At 41.2% G+C, this 25,014-nt stretch overlaps 1 protein-coding gene across 1 annotated transcript in view; it reads right to left on the bottom strand.

Annotated features, from left to right (window-relative positions):
* The window catches only part of LOC132830745 (vasoactive intestinal polypeptide receptor-like), a 56,946-nt gene that overhangs the window by 17,204 nt on the left and 14,728 nt on the right, over nucleotides 1-25,014 (bottom strand). The window contains exons 3-7 of the mRNA XM_060848581.1: nucleotides 14,128-14,257; nucleotides 10,478-10,628; nucleotides 8,069-8,129; nucleotides 6,180-6,246; nucleotides 1,231-1,322 (exon numbers count right to left, since the gene is read on the bottom strand). Of these exons, the coding sequence (XP_060704564.1) occupies nucleotides 1,231-1,322; nucleotides 6,180-6,246; nucleotides 8,069-8,129; nucleotides 10,478-10,628; nucleotides 14,128-14,257 (501 nt within the window). The remainder of the gene's footprint in view (nucleotides 1-1,230; nucleotides 1,323-6,179; nucleotides 6,247-8,068; nucleotides 8,130-10,477; nucleotides 10,629-14,127; nucleotides 14,258-25,014) is intronic.

Raw genomic sequence — 25,014 nt, 5'->3', positions numbered from 1 at the left:
CAGAAGTATATTCTTGCTTTTATATTCAAGTTATCTCAAAATAAGTGCCATCATTGCATTTGCCTTCCTAACTACTGACTCAACCTGCAAGTGACCTTGAGAGAATCCTGGACTAGAACTCCCAAGTCCCTTTACAATTCAGACTTAGAACATAGAACATAGAAGGATACAGCTTCTGAATTTTCTCTCTATTTAGAAAACAGTCCATGCTTCTATTCTTCCAACCAAATTGTGTGACCTTGCATTTTCCCACATTGTACTTCATCTGCCACTTTTTTACCCACTCTCCTAACCTGTCCAAATCCTTCTGCAGGCCCCCTGCCTCATCAATGCTACCTGTTCCTCTATCTATCTTTGTATCGTCTACAAACTTAGCTAGAATCCCCTCAGTTCCTTCATCTAGATCGTTAATGTATAAAGTGAAAAGTTGTGGTCCCAATACAGAGCATTGTGGAACATCACAGCTGCCATTCTGAGAAGGATGGTTTTACCCCCACTGTCTGCTTTCTGATACCTGAAATGCCATACCATATAGGATTATGGGCCAAGTGTAGCAAAATGAAATTAGAGTGAATAGGTGCTTGATGATTGGTGTGGACATGATGGACTGAAGGGCCTCTTTCTGCGCAGTAAAACTTTAGAACTATGACTCACACAGTTAATTAATCTTTGGCAAACAACTGATTATTAGACCATTGTGACCAATATGACAGGGATTGGCAGGAATGTGGATTTGAAGTTACAACCAGATCAGGAATGACCTTGTTGAATGGTACAGCAGGCCTGAGGGGCCAAATGGACTACCCCTGCTCTTAAATTGTCTATTTATATGTACACTATTACCAACATGTTCAAAATGTGAGCCTCACATGTTTATGAAACTGGAAGAAGGGATTCAATCTTAGAAACAATAGACAGCAGAAAGTCAATGAAGGCAGCACAAGCCAGGCTCAGATCAGAATTGAAAATGTGTTGCTGGAAAAGCGCAGCAGGTCAGGCAGCATCCAAGGAATAGGAAATTCGACGTTTCGGGCACAAGCCCTTCATCAGGAATGGCTTGTGCCCGAAACGTCGAATTTCCTGTTCCTTGGATGCTGCCTGACTTGCTGCGCTTTTCCAGCAACACATTTTCAGCTCTGATTTCCAGCAGCTGCAGACCTCACTTTCTCCTCCCAGATCAGAATTGGTTTTGTGTTGCAGTGTCGTCTTGAGGGGACACTCAGTACTCACAGATATTGCCTGTATTCGCTTCCCCTGTTGTCCGATGAGTACACTTTCTGGATAAGGATCTGAATGATAGATATGAATAGGATGAAGTTCACCTGAATGAAAAAGAGAAGACCCCGTTTTATTGAGTTCAGCATTTCTGGCCTGAGGTAAAGCAACTGTCAGTGTTTAACTGTAAAGGCAAATTGTTAGACTAACTCTAGTTTCACAATGCTTTCAATTTTTGTTTTGGAGAGGATCCTCATCATATTTAAGTTGAGCAAAGGCCTGGTTTGATGGCCCTTGTGTAAATCCACCTTTGCATACTTTGTGGTTAATATCACATTGAATGATATTAGCATTCAGGCATGTTATAACTGTCCTTAGTCAATTCTGCTCCTGAAGATGTTAACAACATTTAATGTAAAAGTGTTCCCCCCACTTTAAGAAGAAAATTTTTAAAAACTTTGTATAAATTAAGATTTTGCCCTAATAGTTCACAGTGTGATTTTAACCTGTATCCTGGGCTCTGGTAGTGAAGGCTGTTTCAGCCATGGTCCTGGACAAAGATACGTCTTTGCAAACAGCAGCAAAATTCTACTTTCTCATTATCAATGGAAAAATTAAAGGGAGAGGGATGTTGTGCATTTTGTTGATTATGGTGGAGTGTCACTTTAAGATTCTAAAGGTGTGATGCTGGAAAAGCACAACAGGTCAGGCAGCATCCGAGGAACAGGACAGTCAACATTTCAGGCATAAGCCCTTCATTAGGAATGTTCCCAAAGCCACACTTTTTGACTCTGACCTCTAGGATCTGCAGTCCTCACTTTCTCTCTGACACTTTAAGAGTCCGATCACATGACATCATGATGATGTTGTTGGCCATTTTGGAGGGAATCAATTTAACCTGCATATAGAATGAACACCTCCTTAACAAAGCTCCTGTTGTTGTTAGGAATAGGAAGGGTTTAGAGAGATATGGGCCAAGTGCTGGCAAATGGGACGAGATTAATTTAGGATATCTGGTTGGCATAGATGAGTTAGACTGAAGGGTCTATTTCCGTGCTGTACATCCCTATGACTCTAAACTCTTTGGTCTTTTGGTCCTTCTTGAAATATTATAATATGAATTTAATCCATTCTCATTTTCTGCTTCTTTAGCTTCCCCAAAATGTCTGTGTTATTCACCTCAACCATTCCATTTGCCATTCTAGCTACTCACCGAATAAAGGGATTCCTCCTGAGAGCCTACTCAATCTTTCAGTGACTCTCATATTTCCTTTGTTCTGTTCTGCCTAACTACTCTCTACATCTCCAGAACTAAAATGGGTAATTGCTTTGCTTTTTTTTGTGGAGAAAGCAGTCCCAGCCTTCCCTGACCTTTCCTGTATTGTGTAACTTCTGTTCTAGGATCATAAATATAGATTGCTTTTGCACATTCTCTGAAGCGTCTTCTCCAAAGCATTATTTTTGTGATGTGCAGAACAAGCCAGTGCACATTATGATGGTTAGAATACAACTACAGCTATGGGACAAAGTTAAAAATCACACAACACCAGGTTATAGTCCAACAGGTTTATTTGGAAGCCTTTATCAGTTAGCTGTAGAGCAAGACCATAAGATACAGAATTTATAGCAAAAGATTACAGTGTCATGTAACTGAAATGATATATTGAACAAACTTAGATTGTTGTTAAGTCTTTCATCTTTTAGAATGAGTTGTAGGTTTCGGTTCAGTAATATGTAAATCCCAGAAGTTCTTTTAAGTGACATTCTCGAGATAACTTCAGGTTTTACAAAAAAAAGGTGACCGGAACAGTCATCAGAGAGATCTGTAGAGAAGTGACCAAAGAAGGAATCATTTGGACACCTCCGGAGGGCTGCTGTCCTGGGCTTCATCAGCCACATCCATAAGGTAGAGCAAAACATTACCCAATCACAACGCAACACCATCCAAGTTCTCAAAACCAATTGCAACATTGTCATCAAACCAGCAGGTAAAAGAGGAGAGACTGTCATCCAGAATAGGACGGACTACTGCAAGGAAGTGTACCGACAACTAAACAACCAAGAACACTGCAGGTAACTACCAGCCAATCCGACCAAAGAACTAAACACATTGATCGATTCTTTTGATCCAGTCCTTCAGAGTTCCTTACGTGCTCTCATCCCATGTACTTCTCGTGAAGGGGACTTCTACTGCCTTCTGATGATAAATGAAACCAACAAACCTGGATGTCTCATTGTATCAGGCAAGGGGACCCTGTGTGAGAAGCTCTCTGGCTATATCAAAAGCATCTTGAAACCCATTGTACAGGGGACCCCTAGCTTCTGTCACGGCACCACAGATTTCTTACAGGAACTCAGCACCTACGGACTAGTTGAATCGGTAACATTCCTCATCATAATCAACATTTCAGCATTCCCCACAATGACAGCATCGCAGCAATGGCCTCAGTACTCAATACCAACAACTGACAATCTCTAAGGACAATTCTACAATTCATCAACTTCATCCTCAACCACAACGTTTTCACCTTTGACATCCAGTTCTTCATCCAGACACATGGAACAGCTACAATATGTCAACATTTTCATGCACAAATTCGAACAAGACTTCTTTGCTGCACAGGGCCTCCAACCAACATTATACACCTGATGTACTGACAACATTTTCTTCCTCTGGTTCCATGGCGAGGAGTCACTGAAACAACTACACAGTGATATCAATGAGTTTCATATCACCATCAGATTTAACATAAGCTACTGTTTAGTATCTGTCTCATTTTTGGGCACATGTATCTCCATCAAGAATGTGCACCTCAGTGAGGACTGTACCGTAAACCCACAGATAACCTCACAATGCTACACTATTCTAGCTTCCACCCAAAACATGTTAAAAACAGCCATCCCTTACAGACAAGCCCAATGCATACACAGGATCTGTTCACATGAGGAGGAATGCGACAGTCGCCTTAAGGTGCTCAAGGATGATCTAATAAGAACAGGGTATGATCCTCAACTCATTGATTGCTAGTTCCAACATGCACAGCAAAAACCATGACCTCTGCAGGAGACAGACACGGATTGCAACCGATAGGGAACCCTTCGTTGTTCAGTGCTTCTTGGGAGCCTAAGAACTACGCCATGTTCTTATTATCGATGATGATAAGTACCTTGCCAAGACCTTTCCTATGTCTCTACTTCTCGCCAAACCTTAAACAGACCATTGTTTGCAGCAAACTGCCCAGCCTTCAGGACAACATTGACCACAACACCATACACCCCTGTCATGGCAGCCACTGCAAGATATGTCAGAGTGTCAACTCGGATACCATCATTACATGTGGAGACACCACTCATCATGTATGCAGCAGATACTCACATGACTCGGCCAATGTTGTCTATCTCATACGCTACAGGTAAGGACGACCCAAGGCATGGTACATTGGTGAGACCAAGCAGACGCTACAACAATGGATGAATGGACACCACGCAACAATCACTAAACAGGGGTGTTCCCTCCCAGTTGGGGAACACTTCAGTGGTCAGGGATATTTGGCCTCAGATCTTCAGGTGACCATCCTCTGAGACAGACTTTGGGATAGGCAACAACACAAAGTGGCCTAGCAGAGGTCGATAACCAAGTTTGGTACCCATGAGGATGTCCTCAACTGGGACTCTGGGTTCATGTCACAGTCCAGGTCACCCCATTACACTCTCTCTTCCACACACGCATACGCACTCACACACACACTCAACTTCACATTCACATTCACATTCTCTCTCTCTCTCTCTCTCACACACATACACACACACACGCCTGCACAAACAGATATATGTCTATGGGGTAAATTTGTATTTGCAGAATTATATTTTCAGATACATTTTAATTTAATTCTAAATGCACAATCTGCAGGCAGTCAATCCATGTAATATTTTGAAAATTCCATTTTGGAAATAGAACCAATCTGACTCAAGATTGGGATACAGACAGATTCTAACCTCACGATTTAATGCATTATCTAAGCTGTCATAGCGCCATTTCAAATGTTTTCCTGTCATCTGCTGACCTCCTATTTGTAACTGAACAAGTTAGCTGTGCTTTAGTCATAGATTTGGAGCCAAAGGCTGTGGGCGTAAGTACAAATCCAGGGAAATAAGGCAAGCTCCAGGCTGGTAATGCAATGTAGTACTAAGGGACAGTTACACTGCTGGAGGCTTCTCAAAGGAGACATTATACTCCCTCAGGTGTTCATAAAAAGAGGACTCATGGAGTAATTTTGGAGTTGAGTATGGAAGGTTGTTTTAGCCAACATTTAGCCAACAATACGTGTAAAACCACTCATCTTGTTCTTACCATTTTGTTGTTTATTGGACCTTGCTGTATGAAAGGTGCATGACACATTTCCTCCACTAAAATAGTGACCCCACTTCAAAAATAGGGGTTGGTTAACTCAGTTGGCTGGACAGCTGGTTTGCAATGCAGAGTGATGCCAACAGCATGGAATCAATACCCTGCGTTGGCTGAGGTTACCAATCATCATCTCTCTCTCTCTCTCTCTCTCTCTCTCTTTCTCTCTCTCTAATGAGAGATAGCCCAATGGTCTGGTAAGATAACTTTACTTTTAAACTTCAAAATTACTTCCTTGCTTGTTGGGACATTGAGAGACATAAAAAAGGTCTGTAGAAATATATCTTTCTTTCCAATCTCTCGGGGATACGTTGAGACAACAGGAGGAAAATCAGACAGAAATGATCCTTTGTCCATGCATCTCCCAGCCACTAATCGCAGACTGACCTGGCATGTAGACATGAGGAGTTCTTGCTTTCCCTCTGAGACAGAACTAATGTGAGATCCTTATGGAGACCAGTAACATGGGCAACAGAGAAAATACCATGAAAACTGTCATACAACCCTGACTGAAAATGTCAATGTCAATGTCGACACAAGTATATGGAGAAATACTCACCAAAATTGTCAGAGAAACCGGAGCCTTAATAATCCAAAAATATGGAGAATCAATTGAATCCCAGCACCTGAAGGAGATGTGAAAAAATTTTATTTTTGTCTTTTGTATATGAAAATAATCTTGTGTAACTCCCAGAATAGCTACATGAACTGCTTTCAACAAAATGGTCAGTGTGCAATGCATGCGACAATGACCACAGGTAATTTAGAGGGTGGAAACAATTAACCAGGGTTCCTGACCCTGAGATAGAGTATCACTGGTGTGTGGGTGGTCAAAACACACCTCTGACATTTGAATCTTTATCTTCTGGTCTAGAGACCAGGACATTACCACGATGATGTAGGCAACCCTTTTTCTCACTACCTACATGAATGATATGGTGCCTGATGACTTATTGTACATAAAAAAAATTAATAGAATAGCATGGAGTGGAATGGGCTGAATCTGTAATGTGAGGTTTGTTTTGTAATGTGAAATCAAAGTTAAGTAGTCTTTAATTCCTATCTTGGTTTCAAGCCTGTAATATGATTAACATAGTGTAACTGCGATTGTTAAAGTAACTGAACGAACGGAAACTTGCAAGAGAGTGCGTTAGATCAGATTAATTACTGAATTGATAAGATTAAAACTATTGTCAAAGTTATAACAAATGCTTCACATGGGCTGATTGCTTAGAAACTGATAAGGTGACAGTGATATGATTATTGTTTCATTAATCGTCTGAAGGCTGGGGGAATGGTTTTGTAAAATGATCAAGAACTGAATGAGGCTGCCAACAGAAAACTTCCAAGTGATGGGCCTTGAATAGGCAGGTTTGGCCTAGCCTGCTGGTTGCAAGCAGAGGTTCAAGGAACTGTACCTCGAGAAAATCATACTCGATCATTCGAGTGTGCCCCTAATCATCCAAACAGCATTCCACCTAAATCCTGCATCTACCATGGCTAATCCACCTAATTTACACATCCCTGGACACAATTAACTATTTCCCATGGCTAATCTATCGTAACCTGTACTCTTTGGACTATGGGAGGAAACCGGAACACCTGGAGGAAACCCATGCAGACATTGGGAGAATGTTCAAACTCCACAGAGACAGTCATCCAAAGCTACAGTCAAACCTGGGTCCCTAGCGCTGTGTGGTAGAAGTGCTAAGCACTGAGTCACCATGCCAATAGTAAGCTTAGGTTGAAGCAATCCGATCAATTACTTGGAGAGCAGAAAGAACTGATCACTCCCTCTGTCCTGATTCTCAGACAAGCGCAGACAACCTTACATACATGTGAGTGTCACTCTTATATAGTGTAAATTGATTTTTGAGAGTCGAGTAAAGATGCTGTTTTGAAAATGTGTTGCCGGAAAAGCGCAGCAGGTCAGGCAGCATCCATGGAGCAGGAGAATCAACGTTTCGGGCATGAGCCCTTCTTCAGGAGATCTTCCTCAAGAAGGGCTCATGCCCGAAACGTCGATTCTCCTGCTCCTTGGATGCTGCCTGACCTGCTGCGCTTTTCCAGCAACACATTTTCAGCTCTGATCTCCAGCATCTGCAGTCCTCACTTTCTCCTTAAAGATGCTGTGTGCAAACTACAATTTCTGAATCTTGAGTTGATACCAGGAGTAAACCTCTGAACTAAAAAGCGGTATATGTGTGTACAGAGCTGGATTTACTTTTGGGCAGGTGTGCAATCAGGATCGGTCTCAGCTTTGAAAACCTCAATGGCTTAATATCCGATAACAGACAACATTCACCATCCAAACTCACACAAGGAGAATCACCTCTGTACTGGATGCTGGAGGGCAACTGATATCTGGAATTGGAACCACTAAGAGTCAAATGGAAACAGATACCTCCCACATTGCTCTAATTCATAGATAGGCATGTTCTCTCTTACCCAATATTGTCATAATGTAGCATGGCAAGTGTCCAACTGATAGTGATCAGCAGTGGAGCACCTAGTGAAACAGAAATAGTTATCATTTGCATCACTGTGAATTCGTCCATTGTGAATATTACTGTTGCAATTGGTTGGCAAGTCTACTATTTTCAAATGAATCTATTCCTTCACAGCGGAAGTGACTAAGGAAAATCAGGTTACATGAAATGATATTAAGATTAAAGAAATGTTGGGCAGAGATGTCAAAGAAGAGTCTTGAGTTCTGTGTTTAGCAATACATTCAATCTTTATTAGAGCTCTTTAACACATGTGGAGAGGCCAGAGACTGCTCCACATCTGACTTGCACCTAAGGCCTTAATCACCCTCTTAATTATTGCTCAAATCAGAGGAGCAGTCAATGACACTCTGATTTTCCTAGTGGGATATTGCATTTTTTATACATTTGTATTACAATAATTGCATGCAACTTTGTCATAGCTCTTATCTCCTTAATCCATACATCCAATCCTGTGATACATCTGATCAAAGATGAACACCCATATGGACAGCTCTAAATTCCCCATGATCTCATAATGTTTATGATCTCAGGCCTTGAGATCCTACATTGTATCCCACTAATCTACATTACAAATTTAATGGTTATACTGTCTTTCATTTCCCAGATTTACCTATTTCCAAGGATTGCTCGAATTCTGTCATTCGTTCTATTCATTGATATAACTATCAAATTCTATTACATACTTTCCTACTGTCCTAATAACAGGAGACACAAAGTAATGTTAATTCTTACTAATTTCTATAAGATTTGTAACATTAGTTCTGATATAAAGTTAGTTAAACATCAATTTGTATGGTTACAACTACTGTTAGAATTCTTTAGCAAACAAGTTGGGAACAGTTTCTTTCTTCCTGTACCTATCACTTAAAGACATTTTCAGTTCTATAATATTGTTTATTAACCTCATTACTGGACATACTAACTGTTACAAAATGTGTAGTACTCGTTCCAGTAAAGTTACCTGATGTTAGAATTTTTTAGCCATTGAGTTGTGAGCAGCTTCTGTCCCAAATGCCCTTGAAGGTCAGGTAAACATAGCTACTCTGTCCTGCAGTTGCACTCTAACTCATTCTAATTGCATACTGTCTAAGATTAAATTTACTGACCCTACTCTAAATATTTCTACAGCAAGTCTTTTAACTAATGAGATAACTAAAACTCAATCACTTTCATGCATCAATTAACCTGTCTATTATCCAAGGTTTTTACAAGACATAATCTCATCCTTATCATTTGTTTCTGTTACTGTAGGATTATACTTTTCTTTTAACTGCTTGTTACAAACTTCAGGCTGTCTGTTCCTAGACATTTATTAGACTGGGTCTTACAGACATCTTCAGCAGCTGGTTCCACAGAACACTATGTTTAATTTTTAAGACTACCTGTTTAAAATTTACCCTGTTACCTTCAGTTACCTCCTTCTCAAAGCTACCACTGTGCCAAATTTTGACCTCACTTTATTGCTGGATCAGGCGAGCCAATTCTATTATTGCAGCCATATTGTGCTACCTCTGACCATGGTCTGCCACTACAGGAAATAAGGCGAATGAAAATGCTCCTCAACTTTTTACATTTTATTCTCAATTCTGGGCATCGCATTATATGAAGAATGTTAAGTCCTTGGAACTGGTACAATGGAGATTTACCGTTATAGTTTCAGGGATAAAGGTGTTCAGTTATGTGAAGAAATTAGCAAAATTGGGATTGTTCTCTTGTGAGCAGAAAGGGTTGAGTGGGGAGCTGACAAAGGTGTTTAAAATTTTGAGACATTTGGTTAGAGGAAGGTGGAAGAAAATATTTTTCCTCATTTGAGATCCAATAATAGAAGGACAAGGATTCATAATTATTGGCAAATAAAAACCTGGCAAGATAAGGAAAATTTATTTTTAATTCAGTGGGTTTTTTGTGATCTGAAATGTGTCACCTTAAAGGAAATAGAAGAAGATGCAATCGTAACTTTTAAAAGAGGAATGGATGAATAGTTGTAAAGGAAAAATGGGGAGTGAGTCAGGGAAGTGAAGCCATATGAATACTGAGTGTGATGAGACATCAGCATTTTATAATGATGGCATGGCAGTGTTGGTGTTGCATGATTATTTAGACATCTGGAAGGAAGCAGAAGTTTTATCAGACTAAGAGAACATGTGGATCTACAATTCTATAAATGAAGAGTTCTAAAGGAAAGCAATTTGAATCAAGATACATTACCAGGGAAAATAAAGTTGGCTGAACCCATGCAAACAGTAAAGCAGGTAGCTCTTTCAAAAAGCCTGCAGAGGTAGATTGGGGCTGATTGACTTTTTTTCTATATTTACATAATTCTATGAATGAAAAGAAAATGCCTTACCCCAGGCCATCACGATGTACCACCAGAAATACTCCCTTTCATTGAAGAAGACCACAATGAGTGTGTATAGGTACATGCCTTCTGCCAACAGCCAGAAGAAGTTTGCTGTGATACTGAACTGGAAGAAGACAATTGCAGCTTTGCACGATGGCTGGGGAGAATAGAAACAGACACTTTCCTCACTCCTCAATCCTGACCCCTATCCACAAACTCACTCCTGCATACAGTATTCTGCAAATCACTTCCCATAGTTAATATATATGTTGAAATAGAAGCAAAGAACTTTGCAATTCACAGCGGTTTTATTGTAAATCAACACAAACATTCGTTTCCATCTTTCTCCTCTGGATTATTTCTCTGCCCTCAAGCCTTGGGGACTTCTTAGATATTATCCAATCAAGTTATTCAGAGACATTATTCTTCATCTCTGGAGTAGAATCGGTGTTTTTACAGCCCAGAGGTAGGGACACTACCATTCTGCTACAAGAGCCCTCCTGGGGGATTCTTAAATACAAAACTTAGCTGACTCTTTAAGGGATCAGCTTTTCTAACTTTGGCCACCTATTGCACTTCACTCTATGAATGAGGTGTCAGCTCAGGTTATTTATGGGATATGATCTCTTTGGCTCTGAGATTTAATACTTATTAATTAGTTACACTGCAACAGCACAAGATGCGTAATCTTCCCCATGCTGACATTATGTGGGATCTAAGGATGGTTTGAACTAAGTACTGAGTGATAGTAGCTCTCGGACCCCATTTTTGGACCACGGTCCACATTTACATCTGATAATTTACTGGTGATGGTTGTTGAGTGAAGTGGAAGCATAGATTAATTCCCTCCCAGAGGGTCTACTAGTCGTGTTTCATATGGAGCTGTAACAGTCTTGGATACAATATAAATACAGATGTGTGCCCAATACACTGGCCTACTCCCCCAGCCACATATGGTGCTTTAAAACAAGACCACATGCCCTTCCCTGAACACCGAACTTTTATAGCTAACACCAACACATAAACACGTATTGTACAAGATGTTGATCTCACAACATACAGTGCTGTGTTTTGTGGAAGGGACTACCACGGCAAAAAGGAATATTACAATAATTTACCAGCTAACATTAATGAGAGCCTGAAAATATTTGAAAAACATACATAATGAAAAGGGTAAGCAAATGACAGTGGTGGACAGTTAGGGTCCCTGTGTAGGCAGAGGACATTGTTCAGGTGCAAAGTGACTGCTTCCCAAGAGAAGAGGGCAGATACCTTCTTGGCTGTTGGCAATGCCTGTCTACCTGATACAGGTTTGTATCAGGAAGCTGTAGGTGGTAGCTGTCATCTTCACTAAGAAATGGAGTCTCCTGAGGGTTTTTCTGAAGAAGGGCTCATGCCCGAAACGTTGATTCTCCTGCTCCTTGGATGCTGCCTGACCTGCTGCGCTTTTCCAGCAACACATTTTCAGCTCTGATCTCCAGCATCTGCAGTCCTCACTTTCTTCTCCTGAGGTTTTGCCTCAGATATGGAATCATTTATTTTATTTGTCTTAATTTATTCATATTTCATGTCCATTAAGCCAGTCCCTTCACCTGTAGATATTGTTTAGAGAGACTTGCATCATTCTGCGTGATACAGTGGCTCAGTGGTTAGCACTGCTGCCTCACAATGCGAGGAACCCAGGTTTTGCCTCAGATATGGAATCACTTATTTTAGTTTTCTTTATTTATTCATATTTCATGTCCATTAAGCCAGTCCCTCCACCTGTAGTATGATTCCATCCTCAGGCGACTCTCTGTGTAAAGTTTGCACATTCTCCCCGTGTCAGCAAGGATGTTCTGGTTTCCTCCCACAGTCCAAAGATGTGCAGGTTAGATGGATTGACCCCACATTAACCATGACCAACCCACTTAATCTGTATAACCCTGGACACTATGGTGCAATTTAGCATGGCCAATCCATCTAAATGCACATCTTTGGACTTTGGGAGGAAAACAGACCACCCAGTGGAAACCCATGCAGAAATGGGGAGAACATACAAACACTACAAAGTCAACTGAGGGTAGAATTCTGGTCCCTCGTGTTGTGAAGTAGCAGTGCTAACCACTGAGCCGCAGTGCCACCCTAAATAGTACTTGATGGCTCATCAAGCTGCTCCACATTTAATATGATCAGGGCTGATTTGTGGCCTCTGTTCCCCTTTCCCATCCACTCTCTAAATCACATGATTTCTAGACACTAATTACCTGTCTATTCTCACCTTGAATACAGGAGAATATTGGAGTATTCACAACCCTCTGGGATAAAGCATTCTAAAGATTCACAGCTCTTAAGTGAAGGAATTCCTCTTCATCTCAAACCAAAATAATTAGCCTCTTAACCTGAGACTGTGCCCTCAAGTTCTCGATTCCCAGCCAGAGGGAAGCAATCTGTTGGTGCCCACACTGTAAAGCCCCTTTGTAATTTTAAAGAGGGTGGGATATTACCAATATCCTGACTTAACATCATTACAGGGGATGTAACTTCCTTCATGCCCACAAACTCACCTGCCCCTTTCTGGGAAAAAAAAGTCCCCTCCACTTCATCAGACAGCCTATTCCTTTGCCTTCAGAATCATATGATCTCCCCAACCTCTCCTTCCAATCCCCTAGCCCTCAGGATTATAGATTAGACTAGCCCAGTCCTGCATGCTTTTCTAGAGGCCTCCCAACTAGATAAGAAGCTAAACCTGACAATGAGACTGACTTTCTGTCTGGGAGCCTGTGATTTGCAAAAGAAGCACACTGTAGAGTTAAAATCTAATCAGTGTCTTCTCATAGTTTGTGACAGTTGACAATCTTTACTTCAGATTAATTTTAAGTAATTTATATTAAGATGATACAAAGTTAAATTTTGCTCATAGAGTCATAGTCTTAGAGTCATACAGCACAGAAACAGATCTTTCGGTCCAACTAGTCCATGCCAAACATAATCCCACACTAAACTAGTCCCACCTGCCTGCACATATCCTTCCAAACCTTTCCTATTCATGTTGATTACATTACGAAAAGTGAACATCCTGGGAATGTGGGTCAGGTTCCTGTATATCAAGACATCTAGTGACAATGAAAGTTTAATAATAAGATCCCCAGGGAGTTGAGGTGACGGGGTGAATGCAATTATTAGAATCCCACAACAAGGAGAGGTGTAGCAGGTTTGATTAGCAGCTTGTTGGCTATCTTTGGACACAAAGAACTAGGAGGAGTACAGGGATAAGCCTTCAGCTTTCCATCTGATCTAGCTCAAAAAGGTGTGTACCAAGATTAATACTTAAGTTTCAGATGTAAATGGAAGCAACCTCCATTTCAATTTACTATGAAGATAGTTCATCTTTGCGAGTGAAGTATGTCATTTGGGCTGCATGTAAACTGGGACTGATCCCACCACCTTAACGTGCCTTAGGAGGGGAATTTGAGAGCTTGCCCCCTTGAATGTTATGGTGCCATCTTAGGAACTGAGGGTAAATCTGATCTTGTTTTATTGTTTAAATATAAAGTCTATCCTGACACTGATTATGATGACTGATGATAAATAGGATCCCTACAGAGAGTTCACAGTGCCTGAACTCTAAACTCACTGTGAATTCTCTCTCAGGATCCCCACAAAGCTTCACTTACCGTGGATAGGGTGCACTGGTTCAAGTCGGTGCCAAAGAGTACCACATCCTTAACAAACACTGCAATGGCTCTCACAATAAAGGAGACAAACAGGTTCATGTGGATATAGTTTCTGGTACAGTGGAGCTTTCTGTGTCAAAGACAGTAAAGAAGTATTAAGTTAAAGAAATGTTATAAACAAAAATAATGCCTTAAATTGAGAAATCTCCAAAATGTTTTTCATCTCTCAATCTAATTATTCCATATTTCTGTCAAAAATAACTTCCCACCAGCTCTCTCAATTGAATTTTCCCACATTATCCCTTAATCCCACCATATCCTCAATTCTACCTCATCACTATACCTCACAATCTCACCACATCCATCAATCCCATCATATCCCTCAATCGCATAGTAACTCTCATTCCCATCACTCTACCATATCCCTTGATCTCACCAGATCCATCTCCGTTGATCCCACTTTCCAATCTTTCTGGATCAGGAAACAATTGTAAACTGATCATAAGATTTACAGGGTCTGATGAAGAAGAAGCAAAGTTATCTGGAGGAGGGTGGAGGTTTGCAGGTGGGAAGAGGTCATGGGGTGAGGAGGGGGTGGTGGTGAGAAGAGTTTGTAAGAAAGCGAGGTTATGGAGGAGAGGTCATTGTGAATGATGGTATTAGGGAATGGGAGTTGTAGGGAAGGATGAGGGGGGGAAGGGAGGAAATGAGGAGGGAGAGAGATTGGATCATAGTGAAGAGGCATGGGTGAGAGGTTGACAAGAGGGGTTAAAGGAAGCATTGGAGCTCCTCCTCCCTGAAGATAGGTTAAAAGATTTTTAGTTGCAGGAACTCACATTAACAGCTGTTAAACCTAAATAGCTGCCAGAACATGAGGTACCATGCTTCTTGAACATATTATAACCACTAACCTGCTGCTTTAGAGTGGGTTACTTGGAAATTGCAATATCTGCCAAAGTTAAGTTAGAATTTGATTCATTGATAGCAGTTTAGAGTTAAGTTTCATATTGTTACCATTTTGACTAACATTCCTGACCTCTTCTACTTGTTGGAAGATGTCAAAACTTACACCCTCTCCCCTCATTCTCAATATTTGAAAAAATATCAGCATTTATATTTACAAGATTGGAATAAACGCTTGTTGCTTCATTTGGAAGGTCACAAAACTCGATCTTTATCCTAGATATTGAAAGTACATCGTCACGAGGGTCAAGTTGTAGCTGATTACATAGGATCTGAGTGGACATCCTGAAAACATTTGGTGACTTTAATGAAACATCAAGTGAAGGAAAGAACATCATTTTCTGTTAATAATAATAATTCACTTCAATCTCAACTGCTAAAGTGAAGGCGAGTACATGGGATGATTTTTATTTCAAACTCCCTTCAAGTGTAAGCAAATAATAGCTGTCACTATTTTTCTCTCTTGTGCAAACAAGAACAAAGTCAATTTAATTATCAGCATGCAGTCTCTTGAGTGATGTTTCCTTCCTTCTTGCTCCAGCAATGCCAATTATAAAGAATGCTTTCCTATATCAAAGAGCAGCTCCATAGAAAATCACAGTTTCAGATTGCCCTCGGACCTGTTTGAGAACTACTCAATTCAAGAGATTGTTTGCAGAATGGGAAATTTTTAAACAAAGTTACCTCTGTGGCCAAGACACATTTTCCTTTTGCAAACAGCAAAAAGTACATCAACAAAAAAGCAGCACAACACAAGTGAATTAATTTTCTGAAAACAAATCCTCATTTGGAGATGAATGAAATATATTGGCAATGTGCTTACACTTCACGTGCTAAACATATCAATGAGAAAACCAGTACTCACGATGATAGATGAATGAAAATCCAGATGTCAATTCAGTCATTCTTAATATGGAGATGGGATATGAGGTGAAAATATGTAAATAATACTTAGTGCACAAATTATTGCAAAGAAAATCTAACAGTGTAAGCAATACATTTAAATCAGAAAAATGCACATTATATTAGATTATGAGAAACATAATGCTTGAAGGAAATTATATGGTTCGTGATACTTTGTCTGAAATAAAGAGCTCGTATGATTCAAAAACAAACTGCAGATATCAAGGAAGTAATATTTCTATTATAAATTCTGCCCTTCTGCCACCTGGGCTGTGAGGTTGCTTCAAAGGTTTCTGTTGTAACTTCATCTTTGCAACTAAAATACTTGAGCGATTTTTTAACAGGTGTTCAGAAGTTTAATTTGAAACCATTCACATTTGTGTGATAGAAGTACATAAATATAATGTGGCTGAGTGTGGAGGAGCAGATGTTGTGGCCTTTAGTCCCCTGTCTTCTGTAGGGAGCAAAGAGTAGGTCGGTTGCATACAATTTAAGCCAAATTTGAATCAACTATAGTTTCATGCAGGTACCTTGTCTGAACATGACTGTCTTAGCCACGGTTAAACGTATCATTCTTACATTTGAAGGAGCAATTGTGGAATCAAGACCCTCCCAAGATACTTGACAGTTCAGGGCAGGACTGACAGAGCATCTTTCAGGCCAGTATTGCATTGCTCTTTGTGGGACTTTACTACGCCCAAGTTAGCTATTACACTGCAGTGATGATACTTAATTAGCTGCATATCACTCTGTGGAAACTAAACCTTTCTTGCTAGCAGATTTTGAGGGAACATGATACAATGTAAAGGATATCGTTGTATGCACAATGACTGGCAATCATCAACCATTGTTACCTGCACCTCATTCATTTCCTGATATGTACAGTTGTGAGCAATTTTCACAAAGCCTCATTAGCCTCTTTTGTGTTGTATTTCCATTGAGTTAATGGTTAAAGTTGAGTTAAACATTACTTTCCCCAAAGTATTGAAATAAACCTGCTTCACATCCTGTTGATTCTGATCATTCACATTCATCCTCACTGCTCGCATTGGTACCTCCAGTTGGGTTCAATTGTAGGAGGGCAAATGTATGAATCCTGACAGGGTGACTCACTGTATTAGCAAATGCACTATGAGATTAGTTAATCCAGAGGTAAGGACAAATCTCAGTGAAATTCGTTTTGAAATACAAACCACAAAATTTAAAAAGCTGAAGTACATGAAGCTATCAAATGATTGCAAAATCTGTATCAGTAATATTGTTCAGGATTAGAAAGAAATGTCATCCTTACAGAGTTTGACCTGAATTCCTCATTTGATAGCTTAACTAATCACCCTCCTTTCAAACCCTTGAGCTTGTCTGCATTCAAACAGATCACGCTGTATTTTAATTCCATCTACCCACCTCGGATCCATTGCATTTATAACCAAAATCAACTAATCTTAGCTTTATAATTCTTCATTTGCACAAACCTCAACATTGAATCATGCAGCATGGAAACAGACCCACTGGTCCAACTAGCCTATGCCAACCATGTTCCAAAACCAAACTAGTCCCACTTACCTGCATTTGGCCCATATTCCTCCAGACCCCTCCTATTCATGAACTTATCCAAATGTCTTTTACAATTTGCAAATGTACCTGCATGCATTACTTCCTAGAGTCATAGAGTCCTACAGCATGGAGACAAGCCCTTCGACCCAAACAGGTCCATACCAAACAAAATGTCCATCCATCCATGCTATCTTTATTTCCTTGCACTTGGTCCAGATTCTTTTAAACATTTTCTGTCCATGTATTTGTTCAAATGCTTTTTAAATGTTGTTAATGTGTCCCATCTCATTTCCCCTGCTAGCTCATTCCATATGTGTACCACCCTCTGTGTAAAAGATTTACCCCTCAGGTTCCCTTTTACCCCTGCCCCTCTAACCTTAAACCGATGTTCTCCAGTCCTTGATTCCCCAACACTGGGAAAATGATTGAATACATTCACCCTATCGCATGATTTTATACATTTCCATAAGATCGCTCTCCCCTACCCCAAGTATCCTACACTCTAAACGAAAAGTCTTAGCTTGTCCAACCTCTCCCTATAACTCAGACCCTTGTGTCCTGGAAACATCCTTGTAAATTTCCCCTGCACTCTTTCCTGCAAGGTGACAAAGTGACAAAGTGGCTATTCCAAGTGTGGCCTCACCAAAGTCCTGTACAACTGCAACATAATTTCCAAACTTCTATACCCAATGCTCTGAATAATGGTAGGCCAGTGTGCCAAAAATCTTCTTCACTGCCCTGTCTACCTGTGACTCCACTTTCAGAGAACTGTGCAGCTGAACTCTAAATCCCTCTCTTTGACTACACTCCTAAAAGTGCTACCATTCACCATGAAACTCCTACCTGATTTGACTTTCCAAAATGCACGACCTCATACTTATCTATATTAAACTCCATTTGCCATTTCTCAGTCCGCTTCCCCAGCTGATCAAGGTCCTGCTGCAATAACCTTCCTCACTATCCATGATACAACCTATTTTAGTGTCATCTGCAAACTTACTAATCATGCCTTGTGTATTCTCATCCAAATCATTGATATAGATAACAAATAACAATGGGCCAGCACCGACCAAAGAGGGACACCACTAGTCACAGGTTTCCAGTCTGACAGGAATCCTTCCACTATTACCCTCTGCTTCCTACTTGCCAGCTTGCCCTGGATTCCATGTAATCTAATCTTTCAGAGCAGTCTATCATGTTGAACCTTATCAAAGGCCTCACTAAGATCAATATGGACTACATCTACTGTCCTACCCTCATCAACCTTCCTGGTCACTTCATCGAAGAACTCTAACAAATTTGTGAGGCATGATGTCCCCTGCACAAAGCCATGCTGACTAATCACACCCTGTTTTTCCAAATGCATGTATATCTTATCCCTTGAAATTTTCTCAAGTAATTTATCTTACTAGTCGATAGTTCCCATGTTTTTCTTTGCAGCCCTTCTTGAATAAGGGCACAGACTCGCTACCTTCCAGATCTCACCCATAGCTAACAATGATTCAAAAAGGTCATCCAGGGCCCACACAATTTCTTCACTAGCCTCTTGCAGGGCCCTTGGATATATCTGGTCAGGATCAGGAGTTCATCCATCTTCATACATTCTAATATGTCCAACACCTCCTCCACTGTGCACGTTCTCACCGTGTCAGTGTGGGTTTGTTTCAGGTGTTCTGGTTTCCTCCCACAGTCCAAAGATGTGTAGGTTAGGTGAATTGGCCATGCTAAATTGCCCAAAGTGTTCAGGGATGTGTAGGTTAGGTGCATCCTCAGGTGAAATGTAGAACAATAAGGTAAGGGATTGGGTCTGGGTAGATTAATCTTCGGAGGGTTGGTGTGGTTTTTTCCAAATGCACGTATACCTTATCCCTTGAAATCTTCTCAAGTAATTTATCTTACTAGTCGATAGTTCCCATGTTTTTTCTTTGCAGCCCTTCTTGAATAAGGGCACAGACTCGCTACCTTCCAGATCTCACCCATAGCTAACAATGATGCAAAAAGGTCACCCAGGGCCCATGCAATTTCTTCACTAGCCTCTTGCAGGGCCCTTGGATATATCTGGTCAGGATCAGGAGATTCAACCATCTTCATACATTCTAATATGTCCAACACCTCCTCCACTGTGCACGTTCTCACCGTGTCTGTGTGGGTTTCTTCCGGGTGCTCCGGTTTCCTCCACAGTCCAAAGATGTGCAGGTTAGGTGGATTGGCCATGTTAAATTGCCAAATGTGTTCAGGGATGTGTAGGTTAGGTGCATCAGTCAGGTGAAATGTAGAACAATAGGGTAGGGGATTGGGTCTGGGTAGGTTAATCTTCGGAGGGTTGGTGTGGACTTGTTGTGCCAAATCCCTAGATTGCAGCTGCTTGTACCTGAGTAAGGTCTTCTTTTTTGTGGTCAAAGCCTCAGTATCTCATCATCCCAGGTTCCCTATTCCTGCTAACCTTCCCAGGAACATATAGACCTTGAACTCGAGCTATCTCACTTCTAAAAGCCTCCCACTTGCCAAAGCTCCTTTGCCTGCAAACAAATTACTCCAAACTACTCCCTGCAAGATCCTTTCTAATTTCATCAAAATTCACCTTGCTCCAGTCTTGAACTTGAACCTGTGGACCATTTTGTCCCTCTCCATAACTATTTTAAAATTAATAGATTTATGGTCACTGGTCCTCTGGTAGTTCATTCCACACATGAACCACTCTGTGCAAAAAGGTTTCTCCTCATTCCCTTCTTAAGTCTTTCTCCTGTCATCTTAGAAATATGCTCCCTATTTTTAAACTCCCCCATCATAGTGAAAAGATCCTTGGTATTCACCTTAACTATGTCCCTCATGATTTTACAAACCTCAACTTCCTAGTCTCCAGTGAAAAAGATTCGAGCCTATCTTGATAACTCAAGCCTAGATTACTGGAAGAGGGAATTCCATTTTCCACCCTGCTGTTAGGATTGGGTCATGAATCTTGCCCTTGTTACTGACATCCATATCCTAAAATTCAATTAAACAAATGGAAACACAATTCTCAGAGATTTCAATGATGCACTCGACAGAACCCTTCAGCTTTCAGCAATGGCCAGGTTCAAGTTTATGACAATTTAAATCTCATTAAAGATTTAAATCATGCTCATTAAACCTGCTGCATTTATTACATCAGTGGATGGTAAAAATAAATGTGCTTGCTATTAAGGTATGAGTGATGTATGTGTTGCTGGTGGATAAACTAAGTTTTAATGTAGATTAATAGTTTCATTTATATTCACAGTACAAACTAAACTTTAACCCCTGTGTATTTCCTACTGCTGAGAAATGGTTCCCAATCACTTCATGATAAAAGGTAAGGAACTCTTCCACAAAAAATAAATTTTGACTATCTCTGTGCTCACTCTTTCTATAGCAACCGCACTTTTTTTTGCTTTAAGTATATAAGACTTCCAGGTGCTGGCATCTGTGGGTAGAATCTTGTGGAGACAACTGTGGTTTTGATTGGCAGGTGAAGAATCATGAGATCCCACTTTGACTCTTTCGAAGTTCCATCACACCACATTCAGCACTCAAATGGACAGCACCAGGCCATCCTCTGGGAGATCAAGGACCTAGGTGGTTGGGGCTGGCCAAAAGTCCCATCTTGGGATTTGATGACTAATCAGAGATCAGCTATGTTTATGTGCTCATAGTACCTCTAGTGGAGATGATGGTGGTTGCTGCTTGTACTACCATGTCAAAGAGGACAACACATGTGGCAGAGGTGGTGGTGAGGGAGGGAGGTCATATCAGGACGAGTGAAGGAAGCGTTAGCAGGAAGATAGCACTCCGTGGATTCACCCCCACCTCAGTACTAGTTCCTTTAATCAGGTGTTGAATGCCTTCAAATGAGGGTCCCTGCCCAAAGCCTGCAAACAAACATACAGATTCTGGTTGTTATACTTCTCAAGCCCACCACCTGCTGCTAGGTTAAAACCAGATGCAGTCCTTAAGCATGCATTAATTATTTTGTTAAGAGCCTCAATTGGTGGCAGGGTTCCGATCACAGACTTAGTCTGAGTGGATATTCTTCTCAGCACTACCACCAATAAAGTCTAGATAAATGCACCTCAAGGGCCCATATTGTCTAGTGTGGAGGAGGATAGACCTCTTAGGTCTAACCAAAGAGAGTTCTGTTATAGAGAATAAACCATTATTTGTTATATTTCCATAACTATTTACATGTGAGAAGGAAATGCCATATATTCTGAAAGAGACTATTTGATGGTCCTCATCTTGGTCTGACTCCCTTAGTTACTTGCCTCAATAGTCCTCATGACAGTGTTCTTATGGTGTTCAGTGAGTATTAACATTTCCAGACCCATATACTATGGACACTGGAAGGCAGCAGGACTCCACATGCCACCTCCACCACCTTCAGAAGAAGAGTCATACTGGACTTGAAACATTTTGCAGGAGGAGTGGGAGCAGTGAGAGCAAGGACCAGGGGCTGCCAGGAAGTTAAATTTCCCATTTAAATACTTACCTTGTGGAATCAGCAGCCCCCATTTTTGCAGCAGCAGTGAGAGTGGTGAGGGCGAGGAGCTGAGTGGGAGCAGTCAAATTGAGCTCTGGGAAGGTGAGTGAACTAATATATTTGGGCAGCGGCTAAACCCGAGACACTACACATGGAGTTCTCCGACCTCCACCCCCACCCCCCAATCCCCATCCCCCACCCCCCCGCCTCTAGCCAAAAAAAAACTCTGTGGTGTATTCTTTTGGCCAGTAAGTAGTGTGATTGGTAATGTTTTTTAAAATTTTATTTATCTATTATTTGATATTCTAGTTGGATTAAGTTAAGTTTAACTACAAATGGCAGGAGATCTCAGACCCATGTTATGCTTCTCTTGCTCAATGAGGGAGCTCAGGGACTCCTTCATGTGCAGGAAGTGTGTCTAGCTGCAGCTCCTGTTAGACCGCATGACGAGTTTGGAGCTGCGTGTGGACTCACTTATGAGCATCTGCGATGCTGAGGAGGTTGTGACAGCATGTTTAGCGAGTTGGTCATACCACAGATTAGGATTGGTGAGGAAGAAAGGGAATGGGTGACCATAAGGCAGAGAAAGAGCAGGAAGGCAGTGCAGGTGTCCCGCTGTGGTCATCTCCTTCCAAAACAGGTACATCACTGTTGGAGGAGATGGCCTGGTTCGTGGCACCGTGGTTGGCTCTGTTGTTAGGAAGTGAGGGAAAAAGAGTGGAAGGGCTTTAGTCATAGGGGATTCAATTGTACGAGAAGTAGATAGATGGTTCTGCGGTCGAAAACATGACTCACAAATTGAATGTTGCCTCCAAAGTGCATGGGTTAGGGATGTCTCAGATCGGCTGCAGGACATTCTGAAGGGGGAGGGTAAATAGTCAGCTGTCATGGTGTATATAGGCACCAATGATATGGGTAATAAATGGGATGAGGTCCTACATGCAGAATTTAGGAGTCATATTAAAATGTAGGACCTCAGAAGTAGTAATCTCAGGATTGCTACCAGTGTCACATTCTAGTCAGTGTAGAAATGAAAGAATGGGCAGGATGAATGAGTGGCTTGAGAGATGGGAGGGAGGTTTTCAGATTTTTGGGACACTGGGACCAGTTCTCAGGAAGGTGGGACCAAGGGGAAGAGTAGGCAGGGATCAGATGATGAATGCAAAGGGACAGTGGTCTGAGGTACATTTGTTTTATTGCGAGAAGTGTCGTAGGTAAAGCAGATGGATTAGTAACTGGGAGCATGATGTTATTGCTAATACTGAGACTTGGTTGAGGGAAGGGCAAGATTGGCAACTAAATATCCCAGGATATCTATGCTTCAAGTGGATCAGACAGGCTGGTAAAAGGTGTGGAGGAGTTGCATTACTGGTAAGAGAGGATATCACAGTTGTACTGGGGGAGGGCACTATGGACGACTCGAGCAGTGAGACAATATGGGCAGAGCTCAGAAATAGGAAGGGTGCAGTAACAAAGTTGGAGCTATACTACAAGTCTCCCAACAGCGAGAGTGAGTGTGAGGTACAAATATATAGACAGATTATGGAAAGATGTAGAAGCAACAGGGTGGTGGTGTTGGGAGATCTTAACTTGCCCAACATTGACTGGGATTTACTTTAAGTTTAGATGGAGCAAAATTTGTAAGGAGCAAACAGGGGAGCTTTCTAAAGCAGTATGTAAATAGTTCAACTCAGGAAGGGGCTATACTGGGCCTGGAGTTGGGGAATGAGCCCGGTCAGTTGGTTGAAGTTTCAGTTGAGGATTATTTTGGGAATAGTGATCACAATTCCGTAAGCTTTAGAATACTCTCAGACAAAGACGAGAGTGATCCTAAAGGAAGAGTGCTAGATTGGGGAAAGGCCAACAATAGCAAATTTCAGCAGGTGCTGGGGAATGTGGATTGGGAGCAGCTGTTTCAGGGTAAATCCACATTTGAAATGTGGGACGCTTTTAAAGAGAGGTTGATTCGAGTGCAGGACAGGCGTGTCCCTGTGAAAAAGAGGGATAGAAATGGCAAGAGTAGGGAAATGTGGATGGCAGGTGTAATTGTGAGACTAGCTAAAAGGAACAAGGAAGCATATATAAGGTCTAGACGACTGGAAACAAATGAAGTTTTGGAACAATATCAGGTAAGTAGGATCAACCTGAAATGAGGAATTAAGAGGGCTAAAAGGGGTCATGAAATACTTTTAGCAATCAGCATGAAGAAAAATCCCAAAGCTTTTTATTCGTATAGAAGGAGCAAGAGGGTAACGCGAGAAAGGGTTGGCTCACTCAAGGGCAAAGGAAGGAAACTATGTGTGGAGTCAGAGAAAATGGGTGAGATTCTTAATGAGTATTTTGTGTCAGTATTCACCGAGGAGAGGGATATGACGGATGTTGAGGCGAGGGATAGATGTTTGATTATTCTAGGTCAAGTCAGCATAAGGAAAGAGAAGTGTTGCGTATTCTAAAAGGCATTATAGTGGACAAGTCACCAGATTTGGATGGGATCTATCCCAGATTACTGAAGGATGTGAGAGAGGTAATAGCTGGGGCTTAACAGAAAACTTTGCAGCATCCTTGAACACGGATGAGGTCGCAGGGGGTGGAGAATTGCTAATGTTGTCCCCTTATTTAAGAAGGGTAGTGAGGATAATCCAGGTCATTATAGACTGGTGAGCCTGATATCAGTGGTAGCGTAGCTGCTGGAGCAGATACTGATGGATAGGATCTATTTACATTTGGAAGAAAATGGGCTGATCAGTGAGAGGCAGCATGGAAGGTCATATTTTATCAACATAATAGATTATTTGAGGCAGTGAAAAAGTTGATTGATGAGGGAAGGGCTGTAGATGGCATATACATGGACATCAGTAAGGCTTTTGATATGGTTCTCCATGATGGAACATAAGAACATAAGAACTAGGAGCAAGTGTAGGCCATCTGGTTCTTTGAGCCTTCTCTGCCATTCAACAGGATCATAGCTGATC

The sequence above is a fragment of the Hemiscyllium ocellatum genome, chromosome 32, assembly GCF_020745735.1.
Source record: "Hemiscyllium ocellatum isolate sHemOce1 chromosome 32, sHemOce1.pat.X.cur, whole genome shotgun sequence".
Classification (NCBI taxonomy): domain Eukaryota; kingdom Metazoa; phylum Chordata; class Chondrichthyes; order Orectolobiformes; family Hemiscylliidae; genus Hemiscyllium; species Hemiscyllium ocellatum.
This window is presented reverse-complemented; position numbering and strand designations above follow the sequence as displayed.